Here is a 16,761-nt window from a genome sequence, read left to right on the forward strand (position 1 = left end):
GACCCACCATGGAGAAATCGCCACAAAGGACAAAGACTATTTTGTGAGTTTGAAAGCTAGTAAGGCGAAACAGAACGCAAAACAGACAACTGCATTGTTACGCAGTACCACCAGCACCAAGGTTAATGACAGAGCTCTGGAAGCTAGCTACCAAATTGCAGAGCTTGTGGCGAAGTTAAAATTGCCACATACAGCGGCAACATATATAGCGGCAGGAGCCAAAATCATGGCTAACGTAATGTTGGGACCAGATGCTGCAACGGAATTCGATAAGGTGCCGCTCTCAAACATGACAATTGGCCGACGCATTGAAGACATGTCTGCAGACATTGAGAGTGCTGTCATACAAAAAATGTTGACTAGTGGAAAATTTGCACTGCAGCTTCATGAATCAACAGATGCAAGTGGACACACACAGCTGTTGACAAACGTGAGATTCATTGATGGTGACGCCATCAGAGAGAATTATCTGTTTTACAAACAACTGCCTGGGAAAACAACAGGAGAGGAAGTTTTCCGGGTGACATCGGAGTATTTCGAGCAATGGAACTTAAGCTGGGAAAACTGTGTCAGTGTGTGCACTGATGGGGTCGCATCTAAGACCGGGCGATACAAGGGATTTGTAAGCAGAGTGAAAGAGAAGAATCCTGACGTCATGGGTACACACTGTTTTTTACACTGTGATGCGCTGGTTGCAAATACTTTTGCAGACATTGAGAGTGCTGTCATACAAAAAATGTTGACTAGTGGAAAATTTGCACTGCAGCTTCATGAATCAACAGATGCAAGTGGACACACACAGCTGTTGACAAACGTGAGATTCATTGATGGTGACGCCATCAGAGAGAATTATCTGTTTTACAAACAACTGCCTGGGAAAACAACAGGAGAGGAAGTTTTCCGGGTGACATCGGAGTATTTCGAGCAATGGAACTTAAGCTGGGAAAACTGTGTCAGTGTGTGCACTGATGGGGTCGCATCTAAGACCGGGCGATACAAGGGATTTGTAAGCAGAGTGAAAGAGAAGAATCCTGACGTCATGGGTACACACTGTTTTTTACACTGTGATGCGCTGGTTGCAAATACTTTACCAAAAGACCTGTCAGCTGTGTTGGATGCAGCTTCCACCAAAGACTTGGACTGGGTCCGTGACCCATTCAGCGAGTCTGCTGAAAACGAGAACAGCCCATTTGAGGAGCAAGAGCAGCTAGTAGAAATAAGGGAGAACCTTGGATTGAAAATGAAATTCAGGGATCTAAGCTTGGACAGTTTTTGGTTGACTGTTGGAAAAGAATTTCCAGCCATCTCAGACAGTGCAATGGCAGTGTTGCTCCCCTTTTCTACAACCTACCTGTGTAAGCACAGCTTTTCAAGCCTGACTTACATAAAAAATAAACACAGTGAGAACCTGAGAGCAGTTGACCAGGAGCTCCGTGTCTGCTTGTCATCGATCTCAGCCAGGATACAAACTGAAAAATGTGGGGCAGATGTTCTGCTCTGGCATCCAGGGAGTGTGTGTGCACAGTTTCACTTCGATCAAGCCAACGGTGCCGGAGATTAGCTGTTCCTACGGCCTGGCGGAGACAATAAATTGCCACGTGTTATGATTATTGTTTATTGAGTATTATTTATTATGAGTTCTTATCGCCATAATTATGTAGTGTTATAAGAGGATTAAAATGCATTATAAGTATGTTAATAACACATTATGACATGGGATGCATGGCAAGTGTTACCCGGCAGATGTACAACACCTGTCACCAAGTGTACAGGTATTCATGTGGTAAATGTTTATCTCCCAAAAATCATGATGGCTGACAAACTAAATTATTTCAACCAAAATGTAGTTACACTCAGCACTCAGGCTTTGTAGTGCAGTAGTTGTGGTGGGGGTGATGAATATATATATATATTATATTTATTTTAGTCTTAGTCATGTTTACCTTGTTTCTATTAATGACATTATTTTCTGCCTTTTTAGTTTTATTCTTATAATAGCCCTGACACACATACTTTAAAAAAGAAAAAAAATCAGACAACTTGTGTTTACTTGGACCACTTGAAAAAAGCAAGATTCAAACTCTCAATACAAATTACAACTTTTCAAAACATGAAACAGTCAAAACAGCAGTTAGATAACGGCCAGCATGAAAGATAATCCACTTGTGTTTACTTGAACTACTATCTCTAGGAAACAATGAGAAAAAAGTTTGAAGAACAACCACATCATCGTAAGTGGTTTCAAAACAATCAAATGAACAGTCATGTCAACTTCCAGAAAAACAGATTTTCAGAGATTCAGCTGCAGGTCTCATTCTCCTCAGCTGAGTGATGGGATCTGAGCCAAGTTGTCACATAACCTGTTGGATCGAACACATCTTGAGGTGGCCCGTTTAACTTGATGAACATCAAGGCTGATAGCTGTTCAATCCGTAAGTTATAATCAGAGGTGATCATTTCATTCAATGCTTCTTCACACACTGCAGTGCTGCATGGGATGAGTTTTATGCAGTTCAGTAAAGGCCTGAGATCATCGGGTGTGATTTCTCCATTGCACTCAATAAAGGCCCAGAATGCATCAATTACAAGTGAAGTTTCCTTAATTGGCAGCCTGAATCTTTTGCAAAGTTTCCTTATTTCCACCTCTCCAAATCCAAGATGCATATTCTGTGCTGGTGGCCAATTTTCAGGCTCTAGAACTTTCAGTTGTGAAATCAAATGGACACATTGTGAGTCTGACTCAGTCTGTGAGGTGGCTGATGACTCTGTAAACGATGCAGTGAACATTCTATGGCTTAGATTATTGCTGAGACTTCTGAGAAACTGTTGACGATTGAGGGAGACTATTTCTGGGTTGTCTGTCAGCGCAACTGTACCAAACCGGCCTTCTGATACTGCAGTTTCAACTGCACGTACCTTGGGTCCTCCTGGTCGTTCTCCCATTCCAGCAATGACCTGAAAGCTACAATTGATCAGTTTGTCTGCACAGGTTACTTTACATTTTTCAAACGTTTTGATAGCGTGTCTAACTCGTTTAGCGTGTCATACATGAGCGCTAAATCTAACAAAAACTGCCTTGAAGCCAGCTGCTTTAACAGACCTTCGAAGACATTCCTTTCGTGTGCTGATCGTTTCTCATCTGTCTTTGCAAAGCTGAAGTGAGCACACAGTGACTCAAAATCATCCCAAACTGCAGACACTGTGCGAAAGGATATGTTGTCATAGCTCTTGATCAACAAATGGCCACTTTTTCCCACTTGTTTCCATTCGTCAGCATACTCATGGTCATGGTCGTATATAGTATACGTGAAGTTGTCAAAATTCTTCACACCACTGATGTCAGACAGAGTGTCTTCCATTGCTAGCTCTAATCGGTGATCTAAGCAATGCCAGGTCACTATATCAGGATAAAGTTCAGACATGTGTTTAGCTACTCCAGCTTTCCGCCCCAACATGACACTGGCACCATCACTTGCAAATGAAACTAAGTGCTGCTTCAGATATGCATCATCAAAGCCATGTACACAGAGACATTTTAACAGATACTCCATAATGGTGTCAGCTCTTTGGTTGGGAAGGTCAATCAAATCTAGAAACAGAAACTCTGGGTCACAGCTCTTGTAGGCTTCAGCCTTGTACACAATCAGTGTAGTTCCAGGTCCCAGGCTAGTTGTTTCATCTATGAGAATTGAAATGTTACCTTCTATGGCTTGGATTCTTTGGCAGATTTTTTTACGCATTTCTAAACCTATGTAGTTGGCTATTTGTGCTCCGCTGTATTCTGAGCGCAAGCCTGTGCCAATCTCAGACCCAGCTAGTAAGTCTAGAAAATCCAGTAAATTGTCAAGTTTTGAAAATGGCATGTTGTTATATGCCAAGTAGTGTACTGATCTGAACACGTTACATGTGGCCTTGAATGACGCATTCTTATTGTCACAGTTTTTTTGCGTTGTGCAGCAATGTGACCATCTGACTGTTGGTGTCTAATTATTTTTTTCCTAAGAGATGCTCTCTTGTCTTTTCCGCTGGGTGTGATGGTGTAGAAATGCCATTCATATCCTACTTGTGAACCTTGTTTTTTGAAGGCAGACAGATCCGTAATGGATGAGCAAACTTTGCACCCCAGTTTCCCATCCTTACAGTCGATCCAGGGGTATGCCTCCTTTTTTCTGGCCCACATCGCCTCTGTCCATATAGCAAATGGTGAGCTTCCATCCCCTGTGCTAGAGGCAGGAATCGTAGTGGAGGATGAGGGTAGAGGAATGCTCACTTCAGGTGTGTGGCTATCTCTCTGCTGAAAAAATAAATAAACATTCGATACCATTAGAAACTGGGGCGGCACAATATAGGCTATTGCTTCAGCATCAACATTAAGGCATTTAGCAGGCGCTGCAAAGCGACATATTGCCTTAAGTGCGTTTTTATAAAGCTTTAATGACATTTAAGGTCAAGTATCACAATACTGATTACCTCATAATTACTCACAGACTTTCTTATGCAGAGGATCATAGTGTTATAATTCTCATAGTTGTATTATTTTGTATGCATTATAATCACTGTTAATGTAATTTAGAGATTTAGATGTCTTGTGATTATATTTCCCAATAAGTGGTGATTGAGTGTTTTAAGTCATTATTATATATATATATTAAGAAATGTGTGTATGTGTTATGCTTGTTATAAGTATTATGAGTATTTATGAGTATAACAGTTATACAATGTTATAGTGCATTATACATGTATAACAGCTTCATAGGAAGTATTACCAAACACAATGACTTTTTTTGATGTTTTACTTGCCTCTGTGCTGCTGCTGATTGTTTCCTCAGACAGCTGAAGAACTGATGCTATTTTCCCTTTTCTGGTTGTGTTGTCGTCATCATCGTGTCTGTCTTCCAGTAGTGGTGGTTTCTCCTCCACATCTGACAGCAGAGCTTCCACTGGCAGGGATACTGGTGGAGGTCTTGGCCTCTTCACGAAGCTAAGTTTGCTTTGGACAAACGTCTTCTTTTTCGGTGGCTCACTCATTGCAAGTAGCTACAGTGTAGTGTGGGCCTAGTACTACACTGTGTGTTATTTATACTGTGTGTGAGGACGTAGTTGAGAACCTAATGGTCTTTATGCAAAGCGTGTGGGTGTGGTTATCCTCTATTGCAGGGAGTTAGAGGGCATTTTAGAACCGAAAGTGAGGAGGATACCCCCCCCAATGGTATTGAGTATGTTCAACCCCCCCCCCCTTCCTGTGTCCCTGCTCTATTGTTATATAAGCAGGGTGCAGCACTCAGAGAGGTGAGATAGTGTATCACCCCATTCCAGGGAAAACAACACAATTTATTGTTCTTCATCTATGATGGATTTATTTTGGCACAATCATATCATCCTTATCAATACACGAACTGTTAATACATAAAAATATACAAAATAAAGTATTTATATTATGGTAGAAAGAAACAAAACCGTCAACATATAAATGGGTTTAATACTGCACAACAAACAACTTCACAAACCTAAGGCACAAAAAGAACAACACATAAAAACAACTCAATGGTCTGCTTTATGTGATAAAGCCTAAACCAGGTATCCACGAAACAGACTGCAATATATTCCCCTTCATTCAATAACAATAGAATATAGAACATTTAAAGTTAGAACAAACAAACCTTATAGTTTTCTCCTGCTTCACTTCTCTTGTAAAGATTGTAAAGAAAAATCGTATAAAGTTTCTGGGTCAGCCACAAAACAAACCAACATCCATGAAACATAATATTGACAATAATGAAAATAAAACACAAAATAATGACAAATAATAATTATGGAATTTAAAGAGTTAATTATATTCTTAGATACATATAAATTGTGTTTTTTCTTTTGTGTCTGGTCATTTTATTTGTATCTGCAATACTATGTGTAATCATTTAAAACTGAGGTACTGTTGTATTCTGTTTTTCTATATTTGGTTTATCTTTATTTCACAAAGTGAAGTTCCACTGAGTTCTGTGTAAGATCGTAACGTGTCCAGCAGATGTCACCAGAGCTTAAGCTAAGTAACTATTTATCAATTCCACTGAGAAGATACAAATCAGCCAAACAAACAAATGTGGTCTATTCAAGGCATGGAGTCATTTAAATGTAAAACAAGACAATGAAGGAATATTCTATTGCTCTGAAGGAATTTGCAGCACTCAGGTGTGTGAAATTAGTTTCAATAAGGTTGCTAATGGATAATTGTCTGGCTTCAGAATTGGACCAGTAGGTGATAATTGTCAAGTCTATTTAGCTTTTCATATGGAGAAGTCCATTGTGCCATTTCCTAATGGTTTGTTTTTCTTACAATATCTGTGCTAATTGTTCTCTGTAATGTGATGATCACCTCTGCATCCATCTTTGTCTCAGGTCATCTCACTTTGCATGCAAATGATTATTTCCCCCCCACATTTCTCTTCAACCATTGAAATCAGACAACGAGCTGCTACACTTTGCTTTGGACAAAACAAGTCACTTTATTATTTTGGCTCGGAACTTTTAATTGAATACAAAAAATGCACTATCCACACATGGATTACCTGGAAGACTATTCTGTACTAAATTTGTCATATTCAATTCACTGGAACTTGCGAACTTGCCACCAAGCCAATAAAATAATCAATATCATGATGCATTGTTCTTCTTTATCACTATAGCTGATGCTGCTGTAGTTTTGCTTGAATGTCACTGTTGTATTTTGGTTGTCTGTATACAGAATAGGGTTGATTAGCGGTAGTAGCACTAGGGGGTATAGCTCAACCCACTACATTATGATCAACACCTAATGATAATAAACTGAAATGAGCTTTTCAAAAGTCAAATACACAATAAAAGTGCATTTCCAAACCATTTAGTATGAAGTGCATTGGGCCATTTGGTTTGTTCTACAATGTGCATTTACAATGCATGCAGGCTTTGGTTAATGTAATGTGGTGATCACCTGCAGCTGACAAAACACAAGTAATATTCATATTATTTTGGCTAGGAAATGTAATTGAATACAAAAAACTGCAATGTCCATACTTGCAGCAAAGACAATAAAATGAGCAACATCATTAGAATGTGTCACTGTAGCCGACGCTGTTGTCATTATGTTTGATGGTCACTGTTGTATTTTGATTTGTTTGTATCTATATTATAACATGTGTCTTGTTTTATTGTAGTGTATTTAACAATGTGTTCGATACCTAGTGCCTTTTGTTTGATTGTTTCCATTGTTCCATGGGCTTACAATCTGTTCAACAAGCATTAATTATATTAATGTAAGAAAGTGATAAACTTGACAGAGAAATTATGTAGGTATATTTTTTATTTAGAAGGTTTTTCTTTAACCCCTACACCCCCTGACAACAATAGACACATGAGCTGCCGCCCATTGGCTCATCGTCCGTCACGGGCACACAGCCAATCGCCACCGAGTTCATTCAGTGAAGCGACCCTCGCCCATAGGAATGCAAATGTATGGCTTTGTCTACATGGGGCCATCACCTGTACTCGCCTGGCAGGTACTGTATAAAAAGGGCACAGTGAGTAGCTTTGGCACTCATATTGTACTACAACTACAAAATGAAAGCACCACCAGCAAAGAAGAGATGCATCCAGAAGACACTACATTTCGCCGCCGCCAGCAAGACGCCACCAGAACCTACCAACAGCACACACAGCGCCGCCGGCCCACCTGGACCTGCCGACGAGCTGCTCGCAAAGGACAGCACCAGCAGCACACATAGCGCCGCCGCCAGCATCATCGCCGTGCCGCTGGGAACAACAACCGCGACTAGCAAGACGACTAAAGCCAGACAGTACCGTGATGACTACATGAAGTTTGGCTTCACTTTTATGGGGGACCCATCTAATGCTATTCCACTGTGCATCGTGTGCGGAGACAAGCTCGCAAACAGTGCTATGGTTCCCAGTAAGATGAAACGTCACCTTGAGCCCCACCATGGAGAAATCGCCACAAAGGACAAAGACTATTTCGTGAGTTTGAAAGCTAGTAAGGCGAAACAGAACGCAAAACAGACAACTGCATTGTTACGCAGTACCACCAGCACCAAGGTTAATGACAGAGCTCTGGAAGCTAGCTACCAAATTGCAGAGCTTGTGGCGAAGTTAAAATTGCCACATACAGCGGCAACATATATAGCGGCAGGAGCCAAAATCATGGCTAACGTAATGTTGGGACCAGATGCTGCAACGGAATTCGATAAGGTGCCGCTCTCAAACATGACAATTGGCCGACGCATTGAAGACATGTCTGCAGACATTGAGAGTGCTGTCATACAAAAAATGTTGACTAGTGTAAAATTTGCACTGCAGCTTCATGAATCAACAGATGCAAGTGGACACACACAGCTGTTGACAAACGTGAGATTCATTGATGGTGACGCCATCAGAGAGAATTATCTGTTTTACAAACAACTGCCTGGGAAAACAACAGGAGAGGAAGTTTTCCGGGTGACATCGGAGTATTTCGAGCAATGGAACTTAAGCTGGGAAAACTGTGTCAGTGTGTGCACTGATGGGGTCGCATCTAAGACCGGGCGATACAAGGGATTTGTAAGCAGAGTGAAAGAGAAGAATCCTGACGTCATGGGTACACACTGTTTTTTACACTGTGATGCGCTGGTTGCAAATACTTTACCAAAAGACCTGTCAGCTGTGTTGGATGCAGCTTCCACCAAAGACTTGGACTGGGTCCGTGACCCATTCAGCGAGTCTGCTGAAAACGAGAACAACCCATTTGAGGAGCAAGAGCAGCTAGTAGAAATAAGGGAGAACCTTGGATTGAAAATGAAATTCAGGGATCTAAGCTTGGACAGTTTTTGGTTGACTGTTGGAAAAGAATTTCCAGCCATCTCAGACAGTGCAATGGCAGTGTTGCTCCCCTTTTCTACAACCTACCTGTGTGAGCACAGCTTTTCAAGCCTGACTTACATAAAAAATAAACACAGAGAGAACCTGAGAGCAGTTGACCAGGAGCTCCGTGTCTGCTTGTCATCGATCTCAGCCAGGATACAAACTCTGTGTTCATTAAAACAAGCTCAAGTTTCACACTAAGACAGTTGTATTGGTTTTTTTAACCAAATAATTTCATTGAGTTTTTTTTTTTTTTTTTTTTCAAAGTGTTTTTTGAAGTATGGGTTTAGTACCAAATAGGTTTTTACTCTGGAAAGGTGAATCCAACTCCTCCATTCATTGCACTGGCAAAGTTTATATATTTGTGGGCCAAATTGAACATGTGTGTGCTATTTTCAAGGTTTCCAATGTTCAAGGTTTCTTTATTATTACATCGAAGCAAAACAAGTTGTATGTTTCCAAAAATAAATCGGTGAAACTGAAGCATTGTCTCTGTCCTTTTTTTTCAAGTTATTTGGTGAGTGCTGTCATAAATGTTTGGATATTGTGTGTGTGTGTATTTATGTATTTGTATGGTGTAAAAATATGCATATATATATACATATATGATCTAGGTACTTTAGGGCACGGTCACACCGCACTTTTATTTTTCCTCTGGGGCGGAATCTGCCAATGCTTTGTCAATGCAAACTAAAAGTGCGGTGTGACCGTGCCCTTACACACACATTTTGCACTCAAAGGAAATAAGCTCTAGTGTCTTTTTGTGTCCTTTAAACAGGTGTGGACAAATATATGGTCATGTATGCATTTGTTGTTCATAAAAACATAAATCTATCAATTAATCAAAGGATACGGCACAGTGGCAGAATGGACTTCACCATATGAAAAGCTAAATAGACTTGACAATTATCACATACTGGTCCAATTCTGAAGCCAGTATTGCAGTATAAACATTCTAAACCAACTAGACGATAATAATAGATAATAAGCTACATTAATAAAAACAAGACTCTTCATGTAGAACACATATTCATGATTGTCAGATGATAGTTGTTTTATAGCCATTCCCTGTTAATAAATGTATAGAGGGTTTTATAATGTGCATCTGAGGATGCTCAGTTATTGGCTACACACAGTGGCCCTCATTTATCAACGCGGTGCAGCCCAAATAATGGGCGTAGGGCGAGATCACCGCACCTTTCGGCATTTATCAATATATCCTGACGTGGGCTTCATCCTACCATACGCTGAGATCTCACGTCTGGTCGAGACCAGTTGTTGACGTTGGCTGCGCCCGTTTATTCCATTCTAGACCTGCGGAGCAGCATTGTCTGACTGTCTGACAGGCATCATGACACATAATCCACTCCTAAATGTATATCTACACACTAATAAATAATCCCTGTGAAAATATCACATTTTATAAAGTAATTTAAACAAACTGCTTTAACAGTCATTCAGTTGCATTGGCTATTTTAAAATAGCAGATCTGCAAGCTCAAAAACGGGTCGCATCGCGACGTGTTGTGAGCTTGTAGATCTGCTATTTTCAAAATATAGTCTACAAGCGCTTTTGCGTCGGGACTCGGGAGTCCCGCGGTCGGGACTGCCGACGATCTTTTCATGGACAGTGAGGTGTACAAACTTACAGTAGCTTGTCCTATGTTATGGAGTTATGTCATAGAGAGTTTTGAAGACTACAACCTGGATGGGTTAAGGATATAAAACCGACGCTCCAATCTCTTATTAACGGGACGGACCGAAACCACTGCCGTCTCACGGGGAATATCCTACATGACTGCTTGTGCACTGCTCGGTATGGGTTAAATAAATTAATATACAAACGTATTCCATTCATGGCGATGTGATTGGTATCATAATATGTCATTCATGTAGGCTACAAGCCTACGTGACAAAGATTGTACCGCTACGGTACGGATTACAATACATGAAAAACACAGCTGGGCGGGCGTGTGTGTGTGTGTGTGTGAGAGAGAGAGAGAGAGGGGGCGTGTGCGTGTGTGGCGAGGCAGGCGGGGGAAACTCTTTCTCATTGGCTTTTGATGTCTTTGGTCGTATTCTGGTCCTTCTTCATGTCGTAAAATCGGGGCGTTTTGAGAATATTTAAGGGCGTGTTATTTAAATGACGCTAGGTTTCAGCCGTGACATTTATCAAGCCTGGGACCAAATGTAGGTTCGGATCAGCTGTGTAGGATTCGTTGATAAATGTGACTTCGACGTTGGTGTACGGCCGAATATATGGAAAAATATAAGCCGGTTTATACGCTGCGTTGATAAATGAGGGCCACTGTGTTTGTAAAACACTTCCTATTCATCTATTGTCTACTCCTGCCCCCCCCACCTCATTCCAAGTAACAATTCACTGAAAGACAAGCTAATCAAATGTTAATTTGGACAAATAATCCACTCTTATCATTCTTTGTTGAAACACAGTCATGCATGATGAGGATAATGCAAGGCTGTATGGGTAAAAAACAAACAAACTACAAAGTGCATTTTTTTCTTCTAAATAAAACTTGTAGCTTCATAATTTCTCTGTCAAGTTTCTGTTTATTTGTTCAGCAGATTGTAAGCCCAAGGTTCCACAGTATTTCTTCACAATGGAAATGGTCACAGGGCAGCCTGTGCCCTATAGACATTAACATTTGTACATACTGCATGCATTGTTAATTGTTGAAGTACTGCAAATATTTTAAACGTGTTAATTGGAAGGTGCCAAGTACTGTAGAGGAGGAGGGGTGTTTGGTTTCATGGGTGAAGGTGGGTTTTAGTTAAGGAGTTGCCAATTACTAATTGTTAATAGTTTGTCCCATCTTTTATAAAATGGAGGCTCCAGGTGAAGAGCTTCAGTCAGACTTGGGCTAGAGATTCAGTAACAACACCAAGGGAGAGCTGCCAGGAGGGCCTTCGTGGAAGGCATAGCCTGATTTTCAGTTATCTTGAGTTCTTGGTTTGTTGTGTTTCCTTAGTTAACTTTTGAGTGTTTCTTTCTTATTTTTGGCCAGTTTCTTTGTTTGTTGCACTGCCTTTTATTGGTGTACCTGAAGGTGAACTAGAAAAAGTGCTCCTCGGAGCACAAGTCTCCGCCAGGTCAGGTAGGTTATTTTGGCCTCCTGGTGGTGCTATAATAGACCAATGTGAAAAGGGTGCCATTTCTTCTTAGGCCTTTCACAGCAATCGGACACTGCATTCATGATTTGAGGCATCTTGTTCCAAAAATGTGGTTTGCTAAATTAGACCTGCTGGTGGCGCTATAACAGGCCAATGTGAAAGGGGGGACATTTCTTCCTCGGCCTAGTGGGAATGTGCGTACAAAAGTTCACGGAAATTGCACACTGCGTTCATGATTTGAGGAATTTTGTTCAAAACTGACCTATCATGCACATTTTGGAAGCCAATGTTAGGCAAGTAGGATGGAATATGAAATATCGGACACATCCATCTTGATCACATGACTATACTGTGGACCGATTTGCATGTTTTTTGGACAGAATCTGAAGGAGTAAGATTTTTTTCAGATTGGCCTGTTCTAGCGCCACCAGGAGGCCGATATGTGCAACACACACTTATTGATACTACTCCTACAGATTTTGTCCAAACATCACACAAATCGGTACACAGTATCTCTATAGTCATGTGATCAACACAAATGTATCCGATTTCCCATTTTCCATTCTGATTGCCTAAGATTGGCTTCCAAAGTTTGCAGGATTGGTCCGTTTTGAACAAAATGCCTCAAATCATGAACGTAGCTTGTGATTTCCTTGAAATTTCACACGCACATTTCTATTAGGCAGAGGAAGAAATGCCGCCCTTTTCACATGGGCCTGTTATAGCGCCACCAGCAGGTCTAATTTTGCAAAACACATTTTTGGAACAAAATGCCTCAAATCATGAATGCAGTGTCCGATTGCAGTGAAAAGCCCTTGAACAAATGGCACCCTTTTCCCATTGGCCTATTATAGCGCCACCAGGAGGCCACAATAACGTACCTGACCTGGCGGAGACCTGTGCTCCGAGTAGCACTTTTTCTAGTTGTTGCTCGTTCTTAGATGAAAAATGTATCAAAAGGGAAAAAAAGAACTAATGCAGATTTGTATCAGTCAAAAAATAGTGCAAAAAGGTAGTTTTAAAGTCACATTCAGGCGGAGCCGCTGCAAGACACGTCCTACATGATTCCTATCCAACCCCAATCTGAGGTCTTTTAAACAGCAGACAAAAGCATGTCTATTAGAAAAGGCTCCCCTAAAGAGGGTCATTAGCAAGCCCAGCGTCACGGGGGGCGTCAAGGGGCGTCGCCCCCTCAACCGGACCATCTCGACCCCTCAGTCAAGACTGCCAGTTAAAAAAAAACCTTCTGGTACTTTTTACTTTTAGGTCCAGAGTTGAGTTTTGAGAGCCAGCTCAAGTAGGAGAGCAGTATCGGCCTGCAAAGAGGATGCTCATGGTGGGGTTGTGCCGGATGAAGAAGAGAAAGGGGTGGTCAGCCACAAAGTGAGCAAGGGTCTCTGCAAAATGGTCAAATGACATTTTGACACAAATGCCAGCAGTGGCAGCCGCTGCCTCAGTGCCCTCTTCGTTCACTTCCACAAAAGCCTTGTGCATCACCTTAGAAAGCACCAGGTCATTGAATGGAGACATCCCAGAGAAGTTACTCTGTCTATCGGAAAAGGCGTCCACCATGCCCATCTTGATCAAGACTTTTGTCATGTCATATGTCTTCTCCATCTTGAAACGAGGCAGACCCAGGAAAACCTTCATTTGATTCATCATGCCTGGATTGGTCCAGTCCACAAACTTTTCATAGGTTAGCTCCTTTTCTAGCTTCTCCAGGCCTGTCGTATCGTCCTCCATCTTATTGGGCAGAAAGATGAGCATGCTGAGGTCCTTCCCCGTGTAGGGCAGCTCCAGGACCTGACAGTTGACCTCAGGGATGAAAGCAAGAGGGAACTTGGATATCTGGTACATCATCTTGATCCGCTTGCTTTCAATCCTATTGAGTCTGAACCGAGCATTCACCGTGCTGTCCTCATGGAATGACTTGACCCACTTGGCTTTGAAGTAGATGGCATTGACCAAGACCATTTTGGTCGATTCATCCACCGCATCCAAGGCAAGCACGTCCTTGATTTTACCTTGTGTCTGCTTCTCCACCCAGCTGTTGATTTTCAGCGTGGCTCCCTTTGCATTGCGCTTGAAGTCCACAGACTCCAACTGTGCATCATAGTGTTTTCTGGTTGCTTTTAAGAACTCCTCGACAAACTGGTAGGTCTGCTCTCCATACAGGCGGTTGGCCAGGCTGAGGGCATAGGACTTCCCTGGCTTGTTTAGGTCACTCATAAGTTTAGAGAAGTCCAGGTGGACGTCATCCACAGACTTGTGGAAGTGCAGGACCTCTGTCATCTCGGTGGCTGTGTTGCCGCGGGCTCCCAGCAACACCATGGCCAGAGAGGAGGAGATGCTGAGAGGAGAGTAGAAAACATTGCGACTGTTATTTTTTGTCAGCTGTTTGAACAGAGACAAAGAAAAGTTGTTGCAGGCCACTGAAAGACGACTTGGTGGCGTTGTGAAAAAAGCCGTGAACAGCGTCCTCGTGTTAGAACTCTTAACTCTTTGACTGCCCCGGACGGGAATTCCCGTCCGTTTCATCTAAGGCTCTAATGGCCGTGGACGGGAAAACGGAACTTTTGGGTTTTCAGTGGTTTTCCACCAGATGACGCTGTTCCCCAGCCTTTGCCAAAACCTGGGCCTCCTGGGTCATGTAGAACACGAGATATCACGTGACAAAAAAAAAAGAGAAAAAAAAAGGTCATTTTGTGGCCAATCTTGTGGCGAGTCAGGTATGACATTGGTGTTGTGGCAAGAGAAATCGATCGAGACAGACAGTACTGAGACACATGCAGCAAGCAGTTGAGATTTGGTAGTAGTTAGTTAGTAGTAAGTAGTAGTTTTATTTAGTAGTAGTTATATTTAGTAGTAGATTTCGTGTCGATATATTTTGTTTAGTTTGATCAGTTTAGTTTAGTTTGAGCCATGCCTAGATCCCAGGGCAATTCCACTCCCTGTCCCCGTGGATCCCTTTCCCATGGACCCCCTTCGCGTGCTCGTGGACCCCCTTCCCGTAGACCCCCTTCTCGTGGTCGTGGACACCCGTCTCGTGGTCGTGGACAACCTTCCCGTGGACCCCGTCCCCGTGGCGGCCGTCGCGGTTCGTGCAGCAGGACCGGAGCAGCAGCTGGCGAAACGGGACCGTTTTGTCGTCAGCAAACTTTGGAGGAGACAATGGCGTTCAGTGTGAAGAAGCGAATTCTACCTGAGACTGATAGTGAGCTCTCTGATGAGGAACCCACCACTCGTGTGAAGATTGAGGCAATCGGTGAGGATCACCAGATTGATACAGAGAATAAACCACCAGAGAGTAAACCACCTGAGAGTAAACCACCAGAGAGTAAACCACAAGAGAGTAAACCGCCAGAGAATAAACCACCTGTTGTACTTGGGACTGAGACTGCAGGTACCGTGACTGCTACAGGACTACGCCGAAGTAGCAGAACAGGCATTGACCGTGTACGTGAGGCTGTGGAGTCGGAGTATAATTCTCAGCCGTCCTCGGATATATCGGACGCCGAATCGGAGGAACTTTGGGAACCTCTGTTGAGGGAGGACGCTGGTCCTATTCTTTTCCAGATTGCTAGTGGTAAGAAGATTTATATTTGTATCGTGTTTGAGATCAAATCAAATGAATGTATTTATATACTGTATCTATGCATGTGATGTATTGTGTGGCGCAATAAAACATAGCAGATCTACAAGCTCACAACGCGTCGCTTGCGCCGCCGTGTTGTGAGCTAGATCTGCTATTTTGTATTGCACCAGTTTGAGCCCTGGTGTGCGAGCGTTTATTTATTCATCTGCTATAGTTCATCTGCTATTTTTCGCGTGGTCTTTTTGTGGGGGTCGTATGTATGCTATTGTATAAAATGTATAAAAATCAAGCTCACTTTGAAAGCTCACGTAAAAGGGTAATTTTGTAGCTACGCAGTGTAGCGAGTCAAGTATGACATTGGAGTTGTGGAAATGGAGAGAGAGAGATTGAGACAGTAGCCATGAAAAGGGATGTTGGGGAGGCCAAAAGAAAAAAGAATTTTTGGAGGGGGATTGGACAGGTGCAGAAGCCCCCCCCTCTGCATGCGATGTAATAATAAAATACATCAAAGAACTAGAAGGTCAGGTTATATCAACAGGATCACTCGTTGTTGTTGTTGGGTGGTTGTTGTTGACATGGCCTGACCGTAGTTACCTTTGATCTACACCGACAAAAAGACCGCCACAAAAATAGCAGATCTACAAGCTCACTGTGAGCCTGACTGTAGTTACCTTTGATCTACCCCGACAAAAAGACCGCCACAAAAATAGCAGATCTACAACCAGTTTGAGCCCTGGTGTGCGAGCGTTTATTTATTCATCTGCTATATAGTTCATCTGCTATTTTTGGCATGGTCTTTTTGTGGGGGTTGTATGTAGGCTATTGTATAAAATGTATAAAAATCATTTGAAAATAGCAGATCTACAAGCTCACTTTGAGCTTGTAGATCGCCCCAAAAATAGCAGATCTACAAGCTCGCTGTGATCCTGACCATAGTTACCTTTGATCTACCCCCACAAAAAGATCACCCCAAAAAATGTCAGATCTACAAGCTCACAACGGGTGCGTTGTGAGCTTGTAGATCTGCTATTTTCAAAGGATTTTTCCCTTTTCATTGTCAACAAAAGCATGTACTTCTTTTTGTAAGTCTAATTGGATAAGAACATCTGCTAAATGCCTAAATTGTAAATTGATTTGATTTTGTATATGAAC

At 42.1% G+C, this 16,761-nt stretch overlaps 1 protein-coding gene across 1 annotated transcript; it reads right to left on the reverse strand.

Annotated features, from left to right (window-relative positions):
- Positions 1 to 13,307: 13,307 nt before the first annotated feature.
- On the reverse strand, positions 13,308 to 14,552 carry LOC308083463 (leukocyte elastase inhibitor-like; the record flags this gene model as incomplete). Its single annotated transcript, XM_080425777.1, has 1 exon — positions 13,308 to 14,552. One exon carries the CDS (start codon positions 14,550 to 14,552, stop codon positions 13,308 to 13,310), a length of 1,245 nt encoding a protein of 414 aa, XP_080281903.1.
- Between the last annotated feature and the right edge of the window lie 2,209 nt (positions 14,553 to 16,761).

The sequence above is a fragment of the Gymnoscopelus braueri genome (assembly GCF_963280865.1).
Source record: "Gymnoscopelus braueri genome assembly, chromosome: 4".
Classification (NCBI taxonomy): Eukaryota; Metazoa; Chordata; class Actinopteri; order Myctophiformes; family Myctophidae; genus Gymnoscopelus; species Gymnoscopelus braueri.